This window comes from Carassius carassius, chromosome 22 (genome assembly GCF_963082965.1).
Source record: "Carassius carassius chromosome 22, fCarCar2.1, whole genome shotgun sequence".
Classification (NCBI taxonomy): domain Eukaryota; kingdom Metazoa; phylum Chordata; class Actinopteri; order Cypriniformes; family Cyprinidae; genus Carassius; species Carassius carassius.
In genome coordinates this window covers 17,558,017-17,584,244 of record NC_081776.1, presented here as the reverse complement: position 1 = coordinate 17,584,244, position 26,228 = coordinate 17,558,017, and the positions used below count along the sequence as shown (strand labels likewise).

The 26,228-nt window shown below is 43.5% G+C and overlaps 1 protein-coding gene across 3 annotated transcripts in view; it reads right to left on the bottom strand.

Annotated features, from left to right (window-relative positions):
- Positions 1–1,564: 1,564 nt before the first annotated feature.
- Positions 1,565–26,228, bottom strand: part of iqsec3a (IQ motif and Sec7 domain ArfGEF 3a) — a 221,456-nt gene continuing 196,792 nt past the window's right edge. For 2 of the 3 annotated variants that reach the window (XM_059505523.1, XM_059505522.1), the window contains 2 exons: positions 22,083–22,129; positions 1,565–2,621 (listed from right to left, as the gene is read on the bottom strand). In XM_059505523.1, the coding sequence (XP_059361506.1) occupies positions 2,154–2,621; positions 22,083–22,129 (515 nt within the window). In that variant the 3' untranslated portion in view covers positions 1,565–2,153. The remainder of the gene's footprint in view (positions 2,622–22,082; positions 22,130–26,228) is intronic. The other variant, XM_059505524.1, reaches the window with a different exon arrangement.

The window sequence follows — 26,228 nt, the reverse complement described above, 5'->3', positions numbered from 1 at the left end:
ATTTATCAGAGCTAATTCATTGATGCTATATGCTGATATATGAGAGCTACATACAAGCAAAACAAAAATAAACCATTGATCAGTTTTCCATTCAGCTGATAAAATCAGATTGAACCAGACAAACATTCAGGTTAAAGTGTTTTGTGTCAACAATGTGAATCTCAGTTGATGTTTCAAGTATCACTCAAGGTTATCGTAAAGCGGTAAACAAGAGTTTTAGGAGTCAAATGGCAGAGCTAGTTTGATGGTGCTGAAGGTTATTTCTTGGGCGCATTATATAGCTGTGAATATTGATGAAGCAATAACACTATAGTATAATAACATTGAGACAATATTACATTGTCTAAGTCATGTGTTGAAAGTGATGTAACATTGTCATCTTTTCACAGAATATCAGACAAACACATATATTGTCCAAAGATGGTTGCTGGGATCAAATGGCCTTTTCACAAGGGTCTTATATGTTCCATGTTGCTACATAAAGTTCAAGTACAAGCATTAAAGGATCATCTTCTTTCAGGTACTTTCTGAAATTCCTGAGCGTGAGAACTATAGCTAAAGCTGGCTATAACTGGCTCTTTTTTTCCGTCATTGAGCCGTGATGCATTTCCACGCATAAAAGGTCCTTTCACATGACTCATGTCAGGGCTTTAACACAACCCTCTATGAACTTTGACCTTCAAAGGCAAAAGCATTTTTTATGAAGTTGCTAGTAAGTAAATACGCAGTGGTAACACAAGAGGTAACACATGTTTGAGCTTTAAATAGGATAAAATTCCCACTCTCATTGACAAACCTCCAAAATCCAGTTTAAATGCACACTAAATAAGCTGGTATAGTGGCATCTGCATTTAAATTAATTAAATTATTTTGTCTCTACAATCCAAATTAATAGATTATGAGTAGTTAATGCTTTTTTGACTGCAACTATTATTTTTTTTTTTTAGATCACAGCAGCCATAATTTTTCAAATAATGATCAAACCATGAAGAAGAGTTTCATAAACAACCATTTATACTTATTCAGTCAACTGAAGTCCAGCCAACGCTGTACTGTCCTAAAAACCATACCATATTGTGGAAGTCTGCTGAACTAAAACAATAAAGAAAGCACATGTACATAAACAGTTCAAAATGTGTACACCAATAGCAAATTATGTTGGGTTGTTCAAAATTTCTTGTTTTCATTTTTACATTGGCACTGCTCACATGATAGGTCATGATACGTCTGATAATCTTTGGTTATGTTTAAAAAGATCAAAAACAAATCAAATCCGAAATCATCCTAATTTTGCTAGGTGCATTGCAGCATTTGACTTGAATGTTGACACGTGAATGTTGACAAGTCACGTGAAAGGGCCTTTATACTTTCTACATTCTCAATTTACACACATATATCAGTTAAAAGGAGTGGCATAAAAGACATTTTCAAAAACAGGTGATAATTAGGAAGTAATACACATTTCACAGGAATACAACACATCCATATAAATGGGGGATGAAACAGTTTGTGGCTAATGGTATAACTTCTTTTTTTATGTCTGTGTAACTATAGGGAATCTAAATGATCATTGATTTAAACATATGTTTGCTCTAGCCCTAAGCGTTCAACAGTGCAAAAAGTCCACGGAGGAGGGAGTCCTCATTTTGGCACGTATCTTTTTTTCCAGACAAAAGCACACACACACACATACACATCAGTAGGATAATAAAAGCCAAAAATGGTGATTTTACACGTAAAACCAGCTCCCGCACAAAAGCAAGTGTCGGCAGAATTTAAACCGGTATAATCGGGTGTCACATTATTTTGTGAAAACATTTTGTCTATAACAAAATGTACCAGAGAAATCCTGTCAAGAACAAGTACTCGATATAACCTCAGAGAGTGTCCAGAAAGACGAGAACCAATATATAAATTTGATAAAACTACATATTATTTAAAAATAACCAGCAATTAGGTAAATTGTATTTTCTTATTGGTTGTTTCACATATCTGTAATGTCAATTAAGTCTTCATGTCTCTTACCTTAAATATGTGCATATTGATATAATTTTATTTTATTTTTTACATTATATTTCTTTTATGTATATACATATTTAGATAAATTCTGTCAAAAGTGCGCCTGGAGTGTTTTATAGTTATTGGTTTGAACTCTATATGAGGCTACGAGAGCCACTTGGGGTCCTCTGCAGTGCAAGACGGGGATCTGGGGGTATATACTGATGAGGGTGGTTATATGGTGGTGGTGGTGGAGGCAAGGGTGGTTGTGAACCATCGTTCCCCCCATGGTTGACTCCGCCATCACGTGAGCGCACTGGTGTGGAGACGACAGACTGGATGAGTTGGTGATGAGTGGGGCTCTGGCTAAGGAACGCCTCCATACGTCTGTGACCGCCTTTGTCCAAGACGATGACCTTGACGATTTGCTGACACTGGATGAGCGTGTCGGGTCGTATCTCAGCCAGGGCCACGGGCTGGTAGGAGTGTGAGGGTAAGGGGCTGGCACATTGCAACGGAGGCTGCTGGATGAGCTCCCTCTGGTGGTTGAGAAAGGCGGTGCTCTCAGGGCTCTGCGGTGCTGCATTGAGCTGGTACGTCTGAAGCCTGTTGTGAATTGACACCTAGTTTAGAAAACAGTCAGAGATAGCATCATATGTTATAAGACTGTTCTCCTTCTACCGCCATCAGCCCTCCGGTGAACACACATCACAATGGACATGCGTAAAGTGTTGCGTGTGGACATCGCACAAGGGCGTTTGCTCTGTGTCTTGCAACTCGGACAGAGGGTGGGAATCTGGAATCGGGGTTGCAGATGTGGAGGGTTTTAGGGACCATGTGTTTGTGTCTTTAAAGTGTGTCATGGTTATTAAGAGGACACTGAGGGCCCCTGTGTCTCCCTTGGAAACCACTATGGGAATAGAGAATGAACAACACTTCAGGGAAGAAGGGGGACAAGAAAGGGTGGGACAGGTTACACAATGTGAAGGGGGTAATTGGACAACTACAGACGACACACATCCAAATGCATGCCATCAGTTTATCATACCTGTAAGTAAGGTTTGGGACTTTAATAAGAGTTTGCCTGGGTTTGCAAACAATTCTCTCTCACTCTTCCTAATTGTCTACTGGGCTCTAATAATGCACAATTGTATGTGGGATACTTCCACTGCATCTGGGACTGATGACTTTGAGGAGTGATGAACATAGTTCATAGTTCAAAGTGAATTAATCTAGCTTGGTTTTAGGATAGTTGCTGGCTCTTGAGGGTTGGCTTGATGACTAAAGTGAGGGCACCTGTCTCTGAATTAGTCTTCTTGACTAACTTCTTGGCAAATTTACTGACAGTGCACCACTTTGTCTGAGAACAGAGGGTGTGGAGTTGTAAAAACAAGAAAGAAAAAAAAGAAAATTTCCCCCATAAGGTAAATGTTTATTTTTTATTTATTTTTTTATTTTTTTTTACAATAATGTATAAATGATCTACTATTAATTCTAGTGATGGGAAGTTTGGATTATTTTACCGACTCAGAATTTTGAGTCTCGTTCAGCAAAATTAACAAATAATTGTTCAATGTTACTTACGCAAACGTTGATCACACTACAAACAATAACAAAACTAAAATGCTAAAAGACACAGAAAAGATGAATTCATTTGTTATCTGGGTCTTCAGTCTATGATTAGCTCACCTCACTTCTTGTATGACTTCTTCAAGTCTTCAAGTTTGAGTTGTTCCTTAATCAAGGGGCAGCCCCATACTCTAACCAATGCAGTCTGCGCCAGAAAGAGAATTGATTAGTTCATCTTTCAGATCGAGTTTGAGTCGTTCCTTAGTCACGTGACAGACCCATACGCTATTTCTGACATTTCTGGCACTGTTTTTTGTTACTGTTTCTTGAGGATCTGTGGTGTTATTATTTTATAAATAAATAAAACCCTGTTATAAATAAAATATTGATTAATTTGTATTTTTGACTGTCTATCAGTAAATAAACACTAGGTTACATAATAATATAATAATCCAAGCCTACAATACAAAGTATTTATAGCCTAGTTTATTCATTTTAACTCCAATTTTGAGTTTGCTCGTATAATAATTGCTTTTCCTAGCAGACTTGACATATTGGTCTAATATATGTATAAGATGAATGCTCAAAAAGGACATAATGACATAAATTAAAAGCAAATAAAATTTTGAATCCTAAACAAGTAACACTACAGTTCCCTATCTGTCGGTCACTACGAGTTATGTCGAACGACATATGGGGTCTCACTTGGGAGGCCAATCATCTCTGAGTTTAAGAGAAAACGCCAATGAAAATTGGCTACTCCCCGTGCCAACAGGTATAAATAGGGCGACAGGTGCATCCACTCATTAGATTTTTGCTTCGGAGCCGAGTGGTTGTATGAAAGCTGTTATACTCCACAAAGCCATTCATCTGCTGTATGTCGGGAAGCTGTTCTGGTTGGCGGTACGGCGCAAACAGCGGTGTCCCTTTCAGCGATTCCCCTGGGCACTTCAACTAAGAGAGCAGATTTCCTAAAAGAGCAAATCACGTAAGATTCGCGTATTTTAAAAGACGCCGTTTCGTCCGCGTCCTTCTGGATGTGGTTGTTTCCTGTTCTCTGACAACGGCCACGAGCGTTGTCTTCCGTGTCTGGGCATTCAGCACGCTGAAGGCGCATTCGTGGATGGTTCATGCACGCACTGCGTGTGTGACCATGGCAATGCTGCGATCGAGTCTCTCCTTTCTTAAAGGGAAAGGAGCAGACCCCTCTGTCACTACCCGTTCCGGTTTCCGGACCGCCGGCTAGTGCTCTGGGAGATTTGAAGGTGACAGAGAGAGTTTCTCCGCTGGGCCACGCCCCACGGACCTCTTACCCCTTCCACAGTGTTTGTCCTGTGTGGCTGCTGGGTGATTTTGCTGGGCTGTCTTATGGCAATCCCAACAGGTCATTCAGTTTGCCGCCAGGGATCAGATGTCCATTGCAGCATCGGGGATGGGCTATTGACCTTTGTGGATGAAGATTCGGCGGGGCTGCCCCCCTCGGGTGTTGTCGCCATTGCCGAATTAGACCCAGAGTTGACAGTCGTGCTTGCCAGGGCAGCTGTGAGCATCAGGATTGAGGTGAATGCACCGCCCAGCCCTGAGTGCTCATGGCTGTTCGATTGGTTCTCGGTGTAGAGTGTGGCTCACAACCGCGTTTTGCTCTGGTTCCTTTCTTCACGGATGTGCATGGGGAAGTGATGTAGTCGCGAATGGCTCCTTTTTACGGCCGGAAGCAGCTCATTTCGTTCCTCCGTCCTCACTACCCTCGATGGCGGGGCAGCTAGGGGTGCGTCGACATTCCCCAGCAGGAGAGTTGTGGAGCACCTGTGTCTGCAAAATGCAGCCACTGGGAGGAATAGTCCGCACCTCTCACCCAAGGCCTGTAAGCTGTCGGCCGCTCTCACTGCCAAGGCTTACAGTGCTGCGAGCCAAGCTGCCGTTTCTGATTCTGCCTGGTCTGTATGAGAGACGTTGACAAAGTACACTTTCTCGATGCTCCCATCTCCCAGGCTGTCCTGTGTGGCGTCACTGTCATGGGATGTGCCCAGCAGTTCCTGACAGAACAACAGCAGATTGAGGCCATACAGCACATCTCACCCCGACGTGATCCTCCGGTTGCCACCATTACGTCGCGGGCAGTGCCTCAGCCTGCTCGTTGCCGTGGGCGCCCCCCTGCATCCTCCACACCAGCTCCACCCCGTGCTGAGAGTTCTTCGAGGCCGGCGCGTCGAGCCCCACGCAGGAGAGCGGCACCCCCCGTGTCACTTCTGGCTGCGAAGTCTTCTAGGAAGATGACTAAGCAGCCCTGACACAGGCAACTCTGGGATGTGGGAAACTGCTCTTCAGGAGCTGGCGGCGACAGCGCCACTCCTTCCCCCGGAGGAGGGCCGGGTGGAGAATCCACCCTCCATGCGTCTCTGGCCAGTTCCTCTGGGAACACGAGGAGTGTGGCCATGATGACTCAGAACGCGATGCCTTTTGGGCCATCCGACACAACTCCCCATCACTGCACCACTGCGGGTATATCGACTGTCCCTTTGGTGCCACCTGTACGGAGTTTGGGAGCGTGGCTTGCGCTGCCCAACCCGTCACACTGGCTCATTCAGATGGTTCGACTCGGTTACGCGATTCAGTTCGCCAGGCGACCTCCCAAGTTCAATGGCATGCTCGAGACTTCGGTGGCAGTCCGGGACGCCTCTGTCTTGAGTTAGGAGATTGCTGTCCTGCTGGCGAAGGTGAGGACAGGGTTTTACAAGCCCTTACTTCATCGTACCCAAGAAAAGGGGTGGCCTTCGGCCAATCCTGGATCTGCGAGTCTTGAATCGGGCCCTGCACAAGCTCCCGTTCAAGATGCTGATGCAGAAATGCATTATCAAATGCGTTCAGCCCCAGGACTGGTTTGCAGTGATCAACCTAAAAGACGCGTACTTTCATGTCTCGATCCTCCCTCACCACAGACCGTTTCTGCGGTTTGCATTCGAGGGTCAGACATGGCAGTACAAGGTCCTCCCCTTCGGGCTCTCCCTGTCCCCCCGTGTCTTCACGAAGGTCGCGGAGGGCGCCCTTGCCCCACTCTGGGAAGTGGGCATGGATGCACTGGCACACAGCTGGCCTCGGGCTCTACGCAAGTATGTGTTTCCCCCAGTGAGCCTGCTCGCACAGATGCTGTGCAAGGTCAGGGAGGACGAGGAACAGATCCTGTTGGTTGTGCCTCACTGGCCCACCTGGACCTGGCTTTCAGAACTCATGCTCCTCGTGACAGCCCCTCCCTGGCGCATCCCCCTGAGGAGGGACCTCCTCTCTAAGGGGCTTTGCACCATTTGGCACCCGCGTCCAGATCTTTGGAACCTCCACGTGTGGCTTCTGGACAGGACACGGCAGACCTAAGTGATCTGTCACCAGCGGTGGTAGACACTATCACTCAGGCTAGAGCCACTCTCTATGAGGCAGGCCTATGCTCTGAAGTGGAGTCTTCTCACCGAGAAGACCCCCAGAGATGCCCGGTCAGAGTCGTGCTTTCTTTCCTGCAAAAAAGGTTGGAGCGTGGGATGTCACCCTCCACCCTGAAAGTGTATGTGGCTGCCATTGCATCCCATCACGATGCAGTGGACGGCCGGTTCCTGGGGAGGCATGACCTGATCGTTAGGTTCCTGAGGGGTGCCAGAAGCTTACATCCTCCTAGGACACCCCTGATTCCCTCCTGGGACCTCTCTATTTTCCTGGCAGGACTTCAGAGGGGTCCCTTTGAGCCGCTGTATTCAGTCCAGCTTAAGTTCCTGTCTCTCAAGACAGTGCTCCTGGTCGCGCTCACTTCTATCAGAGGGTCGGGGACCTCCAAACATTTTCTGTAAGTGAAGAGTGCCTTGTGTTCGGGCCGGCCTACTCTCCCATTGTCATGATACCCCGGCCTGGATACATGCCCAAGGTTCCCACCACTCCCTTCTGAGACCAGGTGGTGAACCTGCAAGCGATGCCCCTGGAGGAGGCAGATCCAGCCTTGGCATTGCTGTGTCCCGTAAGAGTGCTTCGCATATACGTGGACCGCACCCAGAGCTTCAGAATCTCTGAGTAGCTCCTGGTCTGCTTTGGAGGTCAGCAGAAGGGGAAGGCTGTCTCCAAGAAGAGGTTGGCCCACTGGATAGTGGATGCCATCGCCTTGGCGTACCGTTCCCAAGGTGAGCCGTGCCCCCTGGGGGTGAGGGCCCACTCCATATGGAGTGTGGCCTCCTCCTATGCGCTGGCGCACGGCGCTTCTCTGGCAGACATCTGTTGAGCTGCTGGCTGGGCGACACCTAACACCTTCGCGAGGTTTTACAACATTCGTGTAGAGCCAGTTTCTTCCTGTGTGTTGGGTAACAGGTAAATTGGCGGGAAGGGCTGGCTGGGTGTCACGCTTGCTGCGCCATTCCCCCTAACACAGGGATGCGAGTGCCTTTCTTCTCCCAGTAGAGTTCCCCAGTTGGCGCACCCTGGTTGAGCATCCTCCAGCAACCTCGGCAGTCAGACTTGGCGGAGCAGTCTGTCGCCAGGCCCAGTACTGGTGTTAGCATGCCCAGAGCTCCGGTCAGCCCCTGTACTGGGCTAGGTGTCCATATGGGTTGATTCCCTACAGATAATCCCATATGTGTATTTTTCCATGGTAAGGTTTCCCTCTTAGCAAACCCGTGTCTTCCCTTGACAGACCCGTTCTGTCAGTCTCTTCTGGCAGTCATTCCATCCCTACTCTAAGGTAGGACCTGCCTCAGAGACCCCTTCCATATGTAGTACTGCCCCCTGGGTCAGTCCATATCAGTATCTCCACATGTCACCTCCCTACGGGTAGGATGTGGTCTCTGTAGCCTGTTCCTAGGCTCGCTTCCCCATTGTCTTGCCAAGATGAAATAACAAATAGGGAAGATTTGAAGCAATCTTTTACTGAAGGTTGAAATCCCTTCCATTAACTTTATGTGGGCAGAACAGCAGCATGGCCTTCTCCAGCAGCGAGGTACTCACCCTTTGGCCCCTTCGGTACCAAGGTCAGTGAATTTGCGCTGGGGCTTTGGGAAGGCTACGACCTTAAGCGTAGTTTTTGGGGCATGCCACGGCTTGCCGACAATTGCAGCGCCACAGGGTTGTGACGGTGTTCAGGTTGTGTCGTTTTCCATACGTTTCGGTTACGTTCTCGGCTCCTCAGCGTAAAACGTAATGAGTGGATGCACCTGTCACCCTATTTATACCCGTTGGCACGGGGAGTGGCTCAGGTATGTTAAATCCACTAGCCAATTTTCATTGGCGTTTTCTCTTAAACTCAGAGATGATTGGCCTCCCAAGTGAGACCCCATATGTCATTCGACATAACGTCTCCGTTCCCTCCATCAGGGAACAAGGGTTACGTACGTAATCGAGACGTTCTATAGTCTAATCTGAAGGGTAAACTCAAAAGACATAAATCATACAACAAGGTAATTTTTGAAGATTATAATCCACTGTAAAAAACAAAAACAAACAGAAAAAAAAATATTTTTAATCAACGTGATTTTGCCATCATATGGACAAAATTTAAAGCATAAACAACTCTTTATTACCACATTTAGTGTTATGGAAAAGTACCATCATGATAGAAATTAAAAGCAACAATTTGAAACCAGAAATGCATCACGTAACTTTAAGAGTAAATAATAATTATAATTATAAAAAATATATATAATAATAAGTACTTTGACCCCATTTGTAAGGAAGTTTGAAATTAACTAATAACTCTAGCCAATGTTGTCACGTCATGGGACAAAAGAACGAACAACCCGAAGACCCGAAAGATGAACTAATCAATTCTCTTTCCAGCTCAGACTGCACTGGTTTAGCGTATGGGTCTGTCATGTGACTAAGGAACGACTCAAAAACCCAAAAGATCAACTAATCAATTCTCTTTCCGGCTCAGACTGCATTGGTTTAGCTATGGGGCTGTAACGTGATTAAGGAACGACTCAAACTCGACCCGAAAGATGAACTAATCAATTCTCTTTCCGGCTCAAGACTGCATTGACTGACAGAGGTAACCTACTACTAGCAGAACAGAACCTATAGAATATTGTGCATGCGCGACTGAACGAATCACCCCCCGAGACAACTCGTTCTTCCCGAGTCACATTAAAGATTTGTTCAAAATGAACAAATCATTCAAGAACGACACATCACTAATTAGTTCTTAGGTTGTTGATCCTAAGGCATGGAGACAGTTATTTTTGCGGTTGACCTTACTGCATATGCATTTGTAGGAGTTTCCCTTTCAGAAGCAAAATGTATGTTTTAAATAAATCATGCAATGCACTTTACTAAGGTTTATGGCTATCAATTTACTGGTATTTGCTAAATTTTTAATGCCCAAAAAGCATGTATGTCTTAACTAATTTCACGCCTGTATTGTTAATAAATTACCCACACCTGATTATCATCTCTGCTTGTTTGTGACCCTATGCTAATTTGAGCTGCTTGTGGTAGATTGACTGCACCTGTATCCTTTGATGTGCACATTGTCAGTAGATCAACCACAGAACTTTCCACTTCCATCAACCCTTTTATGGGATTGCCCTCTCACACTAATTTGTCCTGTTAAGTAAATCACACCCTAAAGGCAGTAAATAACAGTCTTGTACCTTTATTTGTGACCATCTTTCTTTCTTTTTTTCCATTAAAGTTTGTAATGTTGTGTCACCTCATAGCTGGTTTGCTTGGCTTGCAACGCTTTAACAAAGAACTTTAAAATCTTTTTGGGAAAAATTTAAGGAAAAAAATACTTCTAGAACCAACTCCGTTGATAAGGTTCAATTTATTTTTATCTTAGTTTTAGCATGTTAAAGCTGCCAAAATCTGGTGCTTGTATTAGTTTGTGTTTTCCTCAGTTATGGATTTCTTTTTTCACTTTTTATGAATTTTCACTTCACTGAAATTAATAGACATGAATACTGTTTAATAATGTTTCTCATTTAAATTTAAAGTTTTTGTAATCCTTTTCAGTGTTTAGCGTTTTTGGAATAGATTATCATATATTAAGTGTAATTTCTTTTCATCAAATGTTATAATTTGTTAATTGTTGGTGAAGCTTTTAAAATTTCAAGTTTATTAAATAAAATGTAAAATGTACATTCAGAAAAGAATATGAAAGTATATGCATAAAACTTTCATGACAATACTTGAGGGTATGATTAGTTCAGGATATGTAATGTTATAAGTTATAATGCAATTGTTATTATACAAACATTTGGGCATATTCCAAGTGTGACATATGAATATATATATATATATATATATATATATATATATATATATATATATATATATATATATGAATATTAGAATATAGGTAAGGGTTTTTGTTTTTTGTTTTTGTTTTTTTAGAGCGTATAGCTAAAAATTCTCATATACTGCTAACTGCTGTTAAATTATGAAATATTCATGCTTTCTAGAGAAAAGTGACTATGTTGAAGCTCAGCAACCCTACAATACACTTGCCGTACAGTATATTTTCTCTTTCTTCTTAATCTTTGTGTCCATCTTAGCACACTTTTCAGGTCATGTCCATCTCGGCCTTATATCCACTGTCTAGCAAACATGTGCCAATCACTGTCATCCATAACAGCTAAAAGATGTTTTAAAATGTATTACGGCAGTATTGCAGTGTTTAAACTGGCAGGTGGCTCAACTAGTCTATAGTAGTTGGACAGCTTTTTTCTCTTTCTGTTTCCCTTTCTCCTCCAGGATATGGCTGGTGTTTCATATGACCTCTCTGCTGCCTGCGATGTGTTCTGACAGTCCATGCCCTTTATGGAATTACATTTAGTTTGATGGACAGGTGCTCTCTGACCGGGAAGTACAGACGTCACTCAGTGGCGCGCACCGCGCATATTGAAAGCTCTCGCGGTGATTAAATCTGGTCTCTACCCCAAAAATTATTTTTCACAGACAAAGTGAAAGACATTTACTTTAAGCTGTACACTTATTTTGGTCATGTCACTGCACTCAGAAACTTTGGGATGACATTGGTGTGTTTGTCAAGTGTAAGAGTTTGCCAGGCTTCTCAGTACATATGAAAAACATTAAATTTGGGTATTATGACTCTGAACCCACAAACGAAAATATCAGTTTTGTTATTAATTAAAAAAAATTTCCTAAACATATTTCACATTCACAAATGCTAATTCTCCAACTGTAAACCTGTCTTCTCTGTTTTTCTAAAACAAATGGAAAACTATTTAAATGTAATCTCAGTATCTACTAATAAGAAAGCTATAAGGACTGTTAGAATTTGCTCCGCCTTTGATCATGTGTAATTTTGTTTAGATTTTGGCCCTCTTTCCTTTAGATCTATTTTATTCTTTATAGTTTTTTGTGGTTGATATTATGTGATGTATGTGTATACTTTTGTGTGTTTTTGTTCTCTGCATTAATAAAAAAAGAAAAAGAAAAAAAAAAAACTCTCGCGGTGATTTGTATGCAATACGTCGTGCCTTGTATTACTAAATATGTAAATAATATTTGACCTTCGATCATCTCAGTCTGTAAAGATGAGCTCTCAGGAGGAGATACAGAGCGGCATCGTCTTCCTCCTCTGCTTGTTCTTCAAGGCAGCTTGAAGTAAGCTTGTGTTATTGAAGTAACCAATAACATCAATAAAAGTTTTTAATGTTACAGTGTGCAACAGTTGTTGCGGGTAATTATTGTCATTCAGTAACACAGGCTTACTTCAAGCTGCCTTGAAGGACAAGAGCTCATCTTTACAGACTGAGATGATCGAAGGTCAAATATTATTTACATATTTAGTAATACAAATCAGCGCGAGAGTTTTCCAATATGTGCGCCACTCTCTGGTGCCACTGAGTGGCGCCTGTACTTCCCGGTCAGAGAGAACCTGCCCATCAAAAGCTCACTATCCAATCAGAGTAGATCACAGTTAACCCCGCCCCCACGAGAGGTTTGTGTCAAAAGCAAAAGCGAAATCTGTGGCACTGCATTCAGAATCCACGATCAGCGAAAATTAATCTTTGAAAAACATTAACAAAAATGAAGCATATTTGAAGAGCCTGTTACATTTGTGCAACTGTGTTAATTTTTTTTCATTTTCATTGTGTTTTTCTTCTTTTTTAATGGCATATTTTTGATAGTTTCTGAAAAAGTTACGTTCTGTTTTTTAAAGTTTCGTTCATTTTTTTAAAGCAAATGTAATTCCATAGCCCTTCAGGGGTTCACAGGGTGCTGACATTTACATGTGGCATGATTAAGGTGAGGGTTTTCAGTGCTATACAGGAAGTTGCTGCCACTCTGATAATGTTCAGGCTAATAGCAGTCCTCTAATGTGCTACATATAATGCTAGCAGAAAAGGTAATATGCCTATTAAACAGAACATGCAGACAGGGCTGCTGGATTTCGAACTTTAAATATATAAACACTTTATATAAACAGCCAATTCTCACTGTTAACTAGTTGCTTATAAGGACGAGACATCATAGGTGGGTGACGTAGCAACCAGGAAGCTATAAAAGCATGTGAGGTGGAACAGGTGTCAGCTTCTAGAAATGAAGTAAGTGCGGAAGTAAGGATGCCGGAAGTATGTACAAGGGACACAGCATCTAATTCCCTTTGGGGAACAATGGTTCCCTTTCAGTCTGTCACGTTCGACATTACGAATGGGATCTTGCCCGAGAGCCCTATCACCTTTGAGTGGTACAAAACGAGCCAATGGTACAGAAAGTATCTGCGGAATTTGCATCGCGAGCTCCGCCCCGCAGAGCGGGTATATAAGGAGCAGCGCTTTCACTTTGGATCCGAGCACATCGCTTGCTGCTTTCACCAGAGTGTTTACAAGCGAGTCAGCTGGTGTTGGTGTGATGGCGCGATTCAGTGGTTTGTCTGGGTTTCCTGCGGCAGCTCCCGTGTTCCACTGAACGCTTCAACACCCCTGAAAGAGCTTTCTCTTTTCACAAAAGAGTAACGGTCGATTTGCATCTTTTTAAAGATGTCATTTCGCCCTCGTGTTTCTGGGTGTGGACGATACATCGCTCCTCTTGACAGCCACGATCGCTGTGTCACGTGTCTGGGTTTCCAGCACGCTGAGACTGCATTCGTGGATGGCTCATGTTCTCATTGTGGGGACATGACCATCTCGGTGTTGAGATCGAGACTCGATTACCTCAAAAGGTATAAAGTCCCCTCTGCCACACCCCGTTCTAGCTCCTCTTCTCGTAAGAGGGCTACTTTGGCTGGTGGCCAGGCTGATCTGAGGGTTACTGTGTGGGCTTCCCCGACGGGCCAACCTCCTCGGGCCACACCCCCCTCACATACGCCGCAGCCGGTTGAGTTTCCGGATGAGTTTTATCAACCCTCTCAGGCTCCTGGGATCTCATTCTGAACTCGTGAAGAGGACCATATGTCGATAGCCGCATCACAAGGTGGGCTTGAATCCTCGGGAGATGAGGATTCGGCTGAGTTGCCTCCCTCAGGAGTGCCAGCCCGAGCAGACAGGTGGGTTATGGCCAATCCTGGACTTGCGTGCCTTGAACCGAGCTCTTCACAGACTCCCGTTCAAGAAGCTAACACCCAAGCGCATTTTCGAATGCATTCGTCTGATGGATTGGTTTGCAGCGATCGACCTGAAGGACGTTTTCTGGTTTTCTGGAGAGGCAAACAGGTCTACCTCTCCGACGAGCCATCCTCCAGAGGGTCGGCCTCAGCCCAGAACAACATCGCCAGCGTTTCCGGTCGCTGGAGCTGGCCGAGGCGGGCCGACCCTTTGTGTTGGCGCAGCAGCTCCGGGACTCGTGCCGCAAATGGCTGCTGGCCGGGGACGGCGACGCCGAGTCCATCATCAACACAGTGGTGCTGGAGCAGTTTGTCTCCCGCCTCCCAAAGAGGACCGCCCAGTGGGTCCAGTGCCACCGCCCGGTGTCGCTGGATCTGGCCATCCAGCTGGTGGAGGATCAGCTGGCGGCGTGCTCCGGGGTCGGCGAGCCCCTCCCTGCTGTCTCTCTCTCTCTCTCTCTTCCCCTGTCTCCCCTTTCCCCCCCGCTCCGAAATCTCTCCCTCTCCTTAGGTCCCGTTGGGTGGGGCCACCGAGGGCTGCACCCCGCTGGAGGGTGGCGATGGAGCCTGCGGCCGGGGCACGAGGTCCTGCACGAGGGATGGCCTCCCCCCCGCAACGGGGGAGTGAAGACCCTCCGGCTGCTTCCCCACGTCAATTCCCTGAGCCACTTCCCGCCACTGGGGCCGTGGGGAGACCCGTGGACAGGTGCCCGATGATGGAGGTGGGCACTCTGGTCCGGATCCCGGACGACCCGCAGGCTTCCCCCGATCAAGCCGGGCTGTACCAAATACCTGTGAGTATTAAGGGGGGTACCTATCAGGCTCTGGTGGATTCAGGTTGTAACCAGACCTCCATCCATCAAAGCCTGATACAATCCGGGGCATTGGATACGGGCTGCATGGTTAAGGTGAGGGATATAAGGGAATATCCATTAAAAGCCATAGGCATTAAATTTCGGGGCCAAATGCATAGTGTGGAGGTGGCCGTTAGTCCGCGCCTCCGGCATCCGCTAATTTTGGGGACGAATTGGCCTGCGTTTCAACATTTGCTGGGGTGTTTGACAGCGGGTGCCGTCGGGGGAAAGAACCGGCCGGGGGGCGGGGCGAGCACTCTATCTATGGGGAGAATCTATCCCAGGACCTAGCGGGGGAGGGGAGCCGAGCGGCGTGGCGAGGCTAAACCTTGCCGGCCGCGATGACTTTCCCCTGGAACAATCCCGGGACGAGACGCTTAAACATGCCTTCGAGCAGGTTCGCTCGATTGATGGGCGGATCCTCCACCCTGAGCGTCCGCTATCCCACCCGTATTTTGCCGTTATTAAAGGTTGTATCGAGTGACCCACGACGCTCAGACAAAGGAAGATACAACCCAGCTGTTAGTACCACAGAGCCGTCGGGAAATGCTTTTCCAGACGGCGCATTGTAATCCTATGGCAGGGCACTTAGGAGTAGCAGCAACACTAAATCGTCTAACGAACCGATTCTTTTGGCCGGGCATTCATGAGAACGTGCGCAGGTGGTGCGCGTCTTGTCGGGAATGTCAGTTGGTAAACCCACCGGCCGTTCCAAAAGCGCCTTTGCGCCCTATTCCTCTAGTGCAGGTCCCCTTCGAGCGAATTGGTATGGACCTGATCGGGCCGTTAGACCGTTAGAGGATTGCGCGACACGGTATCCTGAAGCAGTGGCGCTCTGCAACATCTCGGCAAAGAGTGTGGCGGACGCCTTGTTTCGTTTAATCTCCCGCGTGGGAATCCCAAAGTAGATTCTCACGGACCAGGGCACCGCGTTTATGTCACGTACGTTAAGCTAATTGTACGGATTGTTGGGCATTAAAGCGGTGCGTACCAGCGCCTATCACCCACAAACGGTTTAATCGCACATTAAAAACCATGATCCGGAAGTTCGTACAAGAAGACGCGAAAAATTGGGACCGTTGGCTAGAACCCCTCTTATTCGCTGTGCGCTAGGTCCCCCAAGCCTCCACGGGGTTTTCCCCCTTCGAGCTTCTCTATGGACGTCAGCCCCAGGGGGTGCTAGACGTCCTGAGAGAGACTTGGGAGGACGGACACTCGGATAGCAAAAATAAAATTCAATATGTCCTGGACCTGCGCGCAAAACTCCATACACTGGGGCGGCTGTCTATGGAGAATTTGCTCCGGGCCCAGGGCAGACAAAGCCAGCTATATAACCGGGGAGCTTAGCTGCGAGAATTTACACCAGGAGATAAAGTGCTCGTTTTACTGCCAACCTCTAGCTCCAAATTGTTAGCCAAGTGGCAAGGACCCTTTGAGGTCACACGGCGGATAGGAGATCTCAATTATGAGGTAGTACGGACGGATAGAGGCGACTCACGGCAAATCTACCACCTCAACCTCCTTAAAAAATGGAGCGGGGAGGAGTCAGTGTTGCTAGCGACGGTAGTGAGTGGGGAGGAGGATCTCGGGCCAGAAGCGATTATTAAAGGAAAACCCCTCGCACTGGCCCTAGGAGGGGACCACCTCTCGCCCTCGCAGCTCACCGACATCGCGCAGTTGCAGGTAGAATTTGCGGATGTGTTTTCGCCCCTACCCGGTCGTACGGACCTGATTCAGCACCACATTGAGACAGAGCCGGGTGTCGTAATTCGCAGCCGGCCGTATAGATTGCCTGAACACAAAAAAAAGGTAGTTCAGACTGAATTAGAGGCCATGCTGGGGATGGGTCTAATCGAGGAGTCACACAGCGATTGGGCGAGCCCGATAGTTTTGGTGCCCAAAACGGACGGCTCGGTACGGTTCTGTGTAGACTATCGCAGGGTGAATGCAGTTTCTAAATTTGACGCTTATCCAATGCGAATTGACGAGTTGCTTGATCGGTTAGGCACGGCTCGTTTTTATTTGACATTGGACTTAACCAAAGGATACTGGCAGATCCCCTTATCTCCCATGTCCAAAGAAAAGTCAGCCTTTACCACGCCGTTCGGATTACACCAATTTGTTACGCTTCCGTTCGGCTTGTTCGGGGCCCCGGCTACGTTTCAGCGCCTTATGGATCGAGTGCTGCGGCCCCATGCTGCATATGCCGCAGCCTACCTGGATGATATTATCATCTACAGTGGGGACTGGCAGCGGCATATGGAGCATGTGAGGGCGGTCCTCAGGGCGCTGAGACGGGCGGGGCTATCGGCCAACCCAAAGAAGTGCGCAATTGGGCGGGTGGAGGTAAAGTATCTGGGCTTCCACTTGGGCCACGGGCAGGTGCGTCCCCAAATTGATAAGACGGCAGCAATTGCAACCTGTCACAGGCCCAAGACCAAAAAGGAGTACCGGATACGGTCCAATGGACGGAGCCGTGCCAACGGGCCTTTACCCGAGTTAAGGCGGCCCTGTGTGGCGGGCCGATCCTGCACTCTCCTAATTTTGCTCTCCCCTTTCTTTTCTTTCTACATCAGACAGTGCACTATAGATCCCCTGAGGAACAGTTCCACTCATTCTCTACTATAGGAGAGGAAGAATTGTATAAACTTGTTAAATCATCTAAACCAACAACATGTATGTTAGACCCTATACCATCTAAGCTCCTGAAAGAGGTGCTTCCAGAAGTCATAGATCCTCTTCTGACTATTATTAATTCCTCATTGTCATTAGGACATGTCCCCAAAACCTTCAAACTGGCTATTATTAAGCCTCTCATCAAAAAACCACAACTTGACCCCAAAGAACTAGTTAATTATAGACCAATCTCGAATCTCCCTTTTCTGTCCAAGATACTAGAAAAGGTGGTATCCACACAATTATATTCCTTCTTAGAGAAAACTGGTATATGTGAGGATTTCCAGTCAGGATTTAGACCGTATCATAGTACTGAGACTGCTCTTCCTAGAGTTACAAATGATCTGCTCTTATCATCTGATCGTGGGTGTATCTCTCTATTAGTTTTATTGGATCTTAGTGCTGCGTTTGACACAATTGACCACAACATTCTTTTGCATAGACTTGAATACTTTGTTGGCATCAGTGGAAGTGCATTAGCATGGTTTAAATCGTACTTATATGACCGCCATCAGTTCGTAGCAGTGAATGAAGATGTATCCTATCGATCACAAGTGCAGTATGGAGTACCTCAAGGCTCAGTACTAGGGCCGCTACTCTTCACGCTTTATATGTTACCCTTGGGAGATATCATCAGGAAACATGGTGTTAGCTTTCACTGTTATGCTGATGATACTCAGCTCTATATTTCTTCGCAGCCCGGTGAAACACACCGATTTGAAAAACTAATGGATTGCATAGTCGATATAAAAAACTGGATGACGAGTAATTTCTTACTGCTAAATTCTGAAAAAACAGAGGTGTTAATTATAGGACCTAAAAACTCTGCTTGTAATAACCTGGAACACTGTCTAAGACTTGATGGTTGCTCTGTCAATTCTTCATCATCAGTTAGGAACCTAGGTGTGCTACTTGATCGCAATCTTTCCTTAGAAAGCCACGTTTCTAGCATTTGTAAAACTGCATTTTTCCATCTCAAAAATATATCTAAATTACGGCCTATGCTCTCAATGTCAAATGCAGAAATGTTAATCCATGCATTTATGACCTCAATGTTAGATTATTGTAATGCTTTATTGGGTGGTTGTTCTGCACACTTAGTAAACAAACTACAGCTAGTCCAAAATGCAGCAGCAAGAGTTCTTACTAGAACCAGGAAGTATGACCATATTAGCCCGGTCCTGTCAACACTGCACTGGCTCCCTATCAAGCATCGCATATATTTTAAAATATTGCTTATTACTTATAAAGCCCTGAATGGTTTAGCACCTCAGTATTTGAATGAGCTCCTTTTACATTATAATCCTCTACGTCCGCTACGTTCTCAAAACTCAGGCAATTTGATAATACCTAGAATATCAAAATCAACTGCAGGCGGCAGATCCTTTTCCTATTTGGCGCCCAAACTCTGGAATAACCTACCTAACATTGTTCGGGAGGCAGACACATTCTTGCAGTTTAAATCTAGATTATAGACCCATCTCTTTAACCTGGCATACACATAACATACTAATATGCTTTTATTATCCAAATCCGTTAAAGGATTTTTAGGCTGCATTAATTAGGTAAACCGGAACCGATAACACTTCCCATAACAACCTATGTACTTGCTACATCATTAGAAGAATGGCATCTACGCTAATATTTGTCTGTTTCTCTCTTGTTCCGAGGTCACCGTGGCCACCAGATCCAGTCTGTGTCCAGATCAGAGGGTCACTGCAGTCACCCGGATCCAGTACGTATCCAGACCAGATGGTGGATCAGCACCTAGAAAGGACCTCTACATCCCTGAAAGACAGCGGAGACCAGGACAACTAGAGCCCCAGATACAGATCCCCTGTAAAGACCTTGTCTCAGAGGAGCACCAGGACAAGACCACAGGAAACAGATGATTCTTCTGCACAATCTGACTTTGCTGCAGCCTGGAATTGAACTACTGGTTTCGTCTGGTCAGAGGAGAACTGGCTCCCCAACTGAGCCTGGTTTCTCCCAAGGTTTTTTTCTCCATTCTGTCACCGATGGAGTTTCGGTTCCTTGCCGCTGTCGCCTCTGGCTTGCTTAGTTGGGGACACTTCATCTACAGCGATATCGTTGACTTGATTGCAAATAAATGCACTGACACTATTTAACTGAACAGAGATGACATAACTGAATCCAATGATGAACTGCCTTTAACTCTCATTTTTGCATTATTGACACTGTTTTCCTAATGAATGTTGTTCAGTTGCTTTGACGCAATGTATTTTGTTTAAAGCGCTATATAAATAAAGGTGACATTGACATTGACATTTTGCAGACCGACGCGTCAGCCAGGGGGCTGTCCGAGGAGGTGGGGGGGAAGGACCGCCCGGTGCTGTACATTAGTCGGAAGCTCTCAAAAAGGGAGACTAAGTACAGCACCATAGAGAAGGAGTGTTTGGCCATCAGGTGGGCGGTTCTCACCCTTCATTACTATCTCCTGGGACGGGAGTTCACCCTCTGCTCGGACCACGCGCCCCTCCAGTGGCTCCACCGCATGAAGGATACCAACGTGCGAATCACCCGTTGGTATCTAGCTTTACAGCCGTTTAAGTTCAAGGTGATTCACAGGCCGGGGCGCAGATGGCTGTGGCCGACATCCTCTCCAGGAATGGGGGGGGGGGGGTTTGCAGGCCGGATGGCTCCACAGCCTGAGTCGGGCGGTGGGGGTATGTGGCGGGGGAGGCGTGGTTTAGCGAAGTCTGCAACGGGAGAGCGAGTGAAGAGACGAGCGGCGGTAAGTGGTTCAGGTGAGAAACAAGTAATAGCTGGATCTCGTTGCAGTGATTGGCGTGGGGAACCATTTAAGGAGCACGACAGCTGGCGAAGGACGAGAGAGACGGGGACTCGTGCTGGACCGAGAAGGCTACTAAAACGTACTGTAGAGTGAAGACTGCAAAGTGTGCGCACCTGCCGCGACTGTTTCTTTGTTTGATTTTTATTTTGTAAATAAAGCTTCTCACGAGCCCCGTACGCCGACCCTGGTCTCCTTCCTTTACCCCAACCTTGCAATTCATTACACACACAATCCACGTTTCTTGAGGTCCAGTGTAAAGTTTTCACAGTCAGTGATGAATTGAGGGGCCATGTCATCTGCCATCTGCTGGTGTTGGTCCATTGTGTTTTCTGAGGTCCAAGGTCAACACAGCCGTATACCAGGAAGTTTTAGAGCACTTCATGCTATCTGCTGCTGACCAACTTTATGGAGATGCAGATTTCATTTTCTAACAGGACTTGGCACCTGCATACAGTGCTAAAGATACCAGTAACTGATTTAAGGACCATGGTATCCGTTCTTAATTGGCCAGCAAACTCGCCTGACCTTAACCCCATAGAAAATCTATGGGGTATTGTGAAGAGGAAGATGCGATATGCCAGACCGAACAATGCAAAAGAGCTGAAGGCCACTATCAGATCAACCTGGGCTCTCATAACACCTGAGCAGTGCCATAGACTGATTGACTCCATGCCACGACGCATTGCTGCAGTAATTTAGGCAAAAGGAGCCCCAACTAAGTATTGAGTGCTGTACATGCTCATACTTTTCATGTTCATACTTTTCAGATGGCCAAGATGTCTAAAAATCCTTTCTTTGTATTGGTCTTAAGTAATATTCTAATTTACTGAGATACTGAATTTGGGATTTTCCTTAGTTGTCAGTTATAATCATCAAAATTAAAAGAAATAAACATTTGAAATATATCATTCTGTGTGTAATGAATGAATATAATATACAAGTTATACTTTTTGAATGGAATTAGTGAAATAAATAAACTTTTTGATGATATTCTAATTATATGACCAGCACCTGTATGTTTTGATTGTGCTACTTTGACAAACAACAGTAAATGTAAACAGTAAAAGAATCACAGAACAAAAATTGCGACTTACACACACACACAGACACACACACACAGAGCGCTTGCTGAATGACAGAAAGCTGGCACCAGTTCCACCTCACATGCTTTTATAGCTTCCTGGTCATTACGTCACCTGCCTATGACATCTCACCCTCCATTGGTCTGTTTATACATGTGATTCAGAGCGTGGTCACACTGGGGGCATTTCCATATCATTTCCGACTCAGCTAGAGTTCCTGAAGGGGAATTTTCATTTACTTGGTGCTATTTTAATCTTTTTGACCTGCCTTCTTTATTTCATTCTTTAACAGAAGGGGGCAACAGTGCACAGGTGAGTTTTACCTTCAGGGTGCCACTGTCAACTTTGGCTTTGGCGGCAATAATATTTTGAATGACTTTAGGGGAAGTGGAAGGTTGTCTGTTTTAGGACAATGTTTTCACTCCAGCAGGAACATATGGTTGTTGTAGCTTGTTAATTCCTGTTTACTAGCTCTGTGTTTCCTATAAGCTGTAAGCTACTGATGGATGCTAGGGGTCTGTAGGGACTTACCTGCTAGAACACTGAGCGCTTACCTCTACTGCATTGTGTCCGCTCTGTGACGTGATCATTTCCTGTTTGCCTGAGCAAAGAAAAGAGTCCAAATCAGACTAAAGATTAAAGAATGGTTGAATATGCATTACAATAATAATAATAATAATAATAATAATAATAATAATAATAATAATAATAATAATAATACTATGTTTAGGATGAAATGGAAGTATATTCATTCTATCCTCCATGTATATTTAATGATTTCCCCACTAGCTTACTAGATTGCATTATGGAATTGTTTTATCCATGAAGTGTGTATATATATATATATATATATATATATATATATATATATATATATATATATATATAAATATATATATATATATATATGCTGGGCAACGATTGAAATTTTTAATTGCGACTAGTCACAATTAAAAACACAAAACTAATAATTGCATTCAAAAGTAGTGTATCGTGAACTTTTTTCATTTAAAAGTACTGCTATATGAACAAAAGTTCAGTAACATTTGGTTTGCAAACACCTCAAACAAATAAGGTGTTTTTTTACAGTAGTATTCCTTTTACATAGTAGCAGTTAAAATATTTATTTTAAATCTTAACTTATTAATGTAATTAAATTTGGCACTGGCAGGACATTAACGTTTTTATAGAATTATTTTTTTATAGTTTGTTATTTGAAAACAAGTTATGCTCAGAGAATAGAGCCTTGATCGTAACATTAAAACAGGCATCTTCTGAGTAGAGACCTGGGGTGCGTTTCCCGTACAACGACGTAACTCCCTGATTAACCACCATAGTACGATAAATCGTTATGAAAACGAACGAGCTAGTCACGACTGTTTCCCGAAACCATGGTACCTGTGTCGCAGATCCATCGTTCAAACTACGTTGGTTTGAGCCGTCGTTCTTCTTCTTCTTCGATCTAATGGCAGACGGGAGACATGAGCACATTCCGCCACCTTCAGTAATTTGGTTTTATTTTCTCTTTTCTTCGACTCGAATTACGCTTTAGAAATTATGTAACGTAAGAGTCGAGTAAAAGCGAATCATTCATTTGTTCTGCAATACATTATACACACACGGAGTTTGTGTAATGTGCTCGATCACAATGTCAATAATTTCAAAATTTCATATACATACTATTCCTTATTTAATAGTGATAGGCTACTAAACCACAGTGGGGTTTTTTAACTGTGGTGTACTGTTGTGAACACCTGATGCTTATTTTGCTAAATTTTTCCTATTTAAGTCTCCTTGCCATTATGCCATGTGTTAATGAAAATTACTAGAAACCCAAATTTTCAAAGCATGAAATTGCAGTTCTTTTGGAGGAGGTGGAAAATAATAAAGTCCAGCTATTTTCAAAGCTGCAAAACAGCATTACAAATGCTGACAAAAATAAAATCTGTGCAGAAATCACTCCAAAAATAAATGATGCAGGCTATGGATACGAACAAAGCCCAGAAGTCAGGAATAAGTGGAGGGACTTTGCAAGTGTGACAAAATGGAAGGCTCTGGCACGTAAGGGAAGCAAACAAGACTGATGGGGTATCAATTCAGTTCCTCCTGTCCCAGAGGAAGAGAAAGTTTTGGCCATCCTGGGGCCTGTTGCAATGGAAGGATCCTTGGAGGTATACATGTGGATCAACCAGGCCTTTGCCTTCAAAGTTCAGGCCTCCTCCTGCCTGGCCTTTCAACATCAGGCCCTTTCCAGCCTGGGTCTCCAACATCAGACCCTCTCCAGTCTGGCCCTTCAACATCAGGCCCTTTCAACCCTGGCCCTCCAACATCAGACCCTCTCCAGTCTGGGCCTCTAACATCAGGCTTCATATTTTCAGAGAGCAATAAGAAGAAACAATGCTTTAAATTCAGTTGTTAGCTACACTGCATTATTATGATGTTGGAAATTTATGGAGGTGGTGGGTGATGGCCTGATGGGTGGGTGATGGAAGCACACATGACTCTTTTGTGTGGGCCACTTTTGCAGTTTGCCAGGTGGCTGAAGACGGTGCATGGCTCTGGTGATAACTGGCTGCTGGGAGACAGAGGAAAATCCTCTTCGCCCATACCTTCTGACACCTGGGCAGCTTCCAGCCACCATTGCAGTTTAAATCATTTGTTTAATCTGACATAACATCTGTTAAATATTTGGTTTATTTGCCGATATGCATTAAATGAACACTTAAATTTTTTTTAAATACTTTTGCAAACAGTGTATATACTGTCTCTCTCTCTCTCTCTCTCTCTCTCTCTCTCTATATATATATATATATATATATATATATATATATATATATATTTGATGAATAAAAGGTTAAAAAGAACTGCATTTATTAAAAAAAAAAATTCTAATAATATATGTTCTAATAATATATTTTCTTTACTATCACTTTTTAGCAATTTAACACATCCTTGCTGAATAAAAGTATTGAATTTATTTAGAAAAAAGAAAGAAAAAAAATTACTGACCCCAAATTACTGACCAGTAGTGTATATTGTTATTACAAAATATTTATATTTTAAAAACATAGTTTCTTTTTTTTTTTTTTACTTTTTATTCAAAGTATCCTAAAAAAGTATCACATGTTCTGAAAAAGTTTCCAACTTTGATAATGAATCATCATATTAGAATAATTTCTAAAGGATCATGTGATAATGATCCTAAAAATTCAGCTTTGCATCACAGAAATAAATGATAATTTAAAGTATAATAAATTTAAAAACAATTATTTTAAATTGTAATAATATATCACAATATTACATTTTTTTCTGTATTTTTGATCAAATAAATGCAAGCTTGATGAGCAGAAGAAACTTCTTTCAAAAACATGTATATATATGGATAAAAAGTTAAAAGTTTTCATTTCATTTTCATTTCGGTTCTTTCTTGGTTTAAAAAAAATCTTCAGGTTCCATATGCAGAGAGAAATGGGAACGGTCCAGCATTTAGCAATAATTATTACCTCTGTTATTATTCTTGATTTTTTCAAACTACTAACACTTTGCATTTTTGAATTATGCCTTATGTGTGACCAAAAATGTAGTATTTTCTGTTTCTGCTGTTTGATCGCGCTGGTGCCTCGTGCACATATTCACTGGAAACAGCAGTCGTTCACCAGAAAATTCAGCGTTAGCAGCAGTCAACTTACTCCATATATTGTTAATTATGATTTTTTTTCCCATCGATACCGAAACAAGCATGAACAACAAAGCCTATTTTGCCTCATGAATAATAGTTAAGCTTCAAATGGGCAACATCACGAATATGAAAACGGATTTCTCCCGACTTAGAAAGCCCAACCTTACCTTATGCTTAGCTTTAAATTATTATTATTTTTTGTTTGTTTATAGCTAAGCCTATATTATCCATTAATATATTTTTAATTCTTGTTTTGTTCTGATATATTTGTTAAATTTAAAGGATTTGTTGTAAAGTGAAGGGAACTAAATATATCCTGTTTGTACATTATAACATTATTAGGCCAGCCGTTAGTATTTCTAAATGTAATAAAATGCAATTTATACATGAATTATATAATATCTAAAAAAATAAAAAAACATGCAGCAAACGAAAATAGGTGATTAATCCGTTAAAATGAAACCTATACACGACACATATATTTTTTCTCTCACAAACTTAATTTATTTTTTAGCGTGTTTAAAATAAATAAATAAAGAAAACATGCAGCAAATGAAAAAAGGCGATTAATCCCTTAAAATGTGTTACTCTGGGTTAACAGTAATTATAAATATTATATACTTCAGAGCAGAGCCTGCATTGGCCTTATCTAGGCTATCCAGTTTTTTTTTTTTTTTTTTTTCATTGCATCTGAAAATGACTTCATTCATCACATTCACTTCACGCGCTCTGGCGCAGATCCCCCTCTCGCGTTGTTCAGCTCTGGACGATTTAAAAATGTTTGATATAAAGGTTGCTGTCCCATTTTATACAGGAGTTGTTCATGTAAAATAATCAAATTATATTGTTAGTTCTAATTATATTGTTAACACAAGTTCATTTAGGCTATTTAACATGCACTGTGACATTTTATCCTTTTTAATTTATAAACTCCTTGAGATTTTAAAGTTAGTTTAATAGTACTTAAATTCAAGTTTAAAAATAGGTTCTAACTTCTTAAATTATTTCTATGAATTAGTAA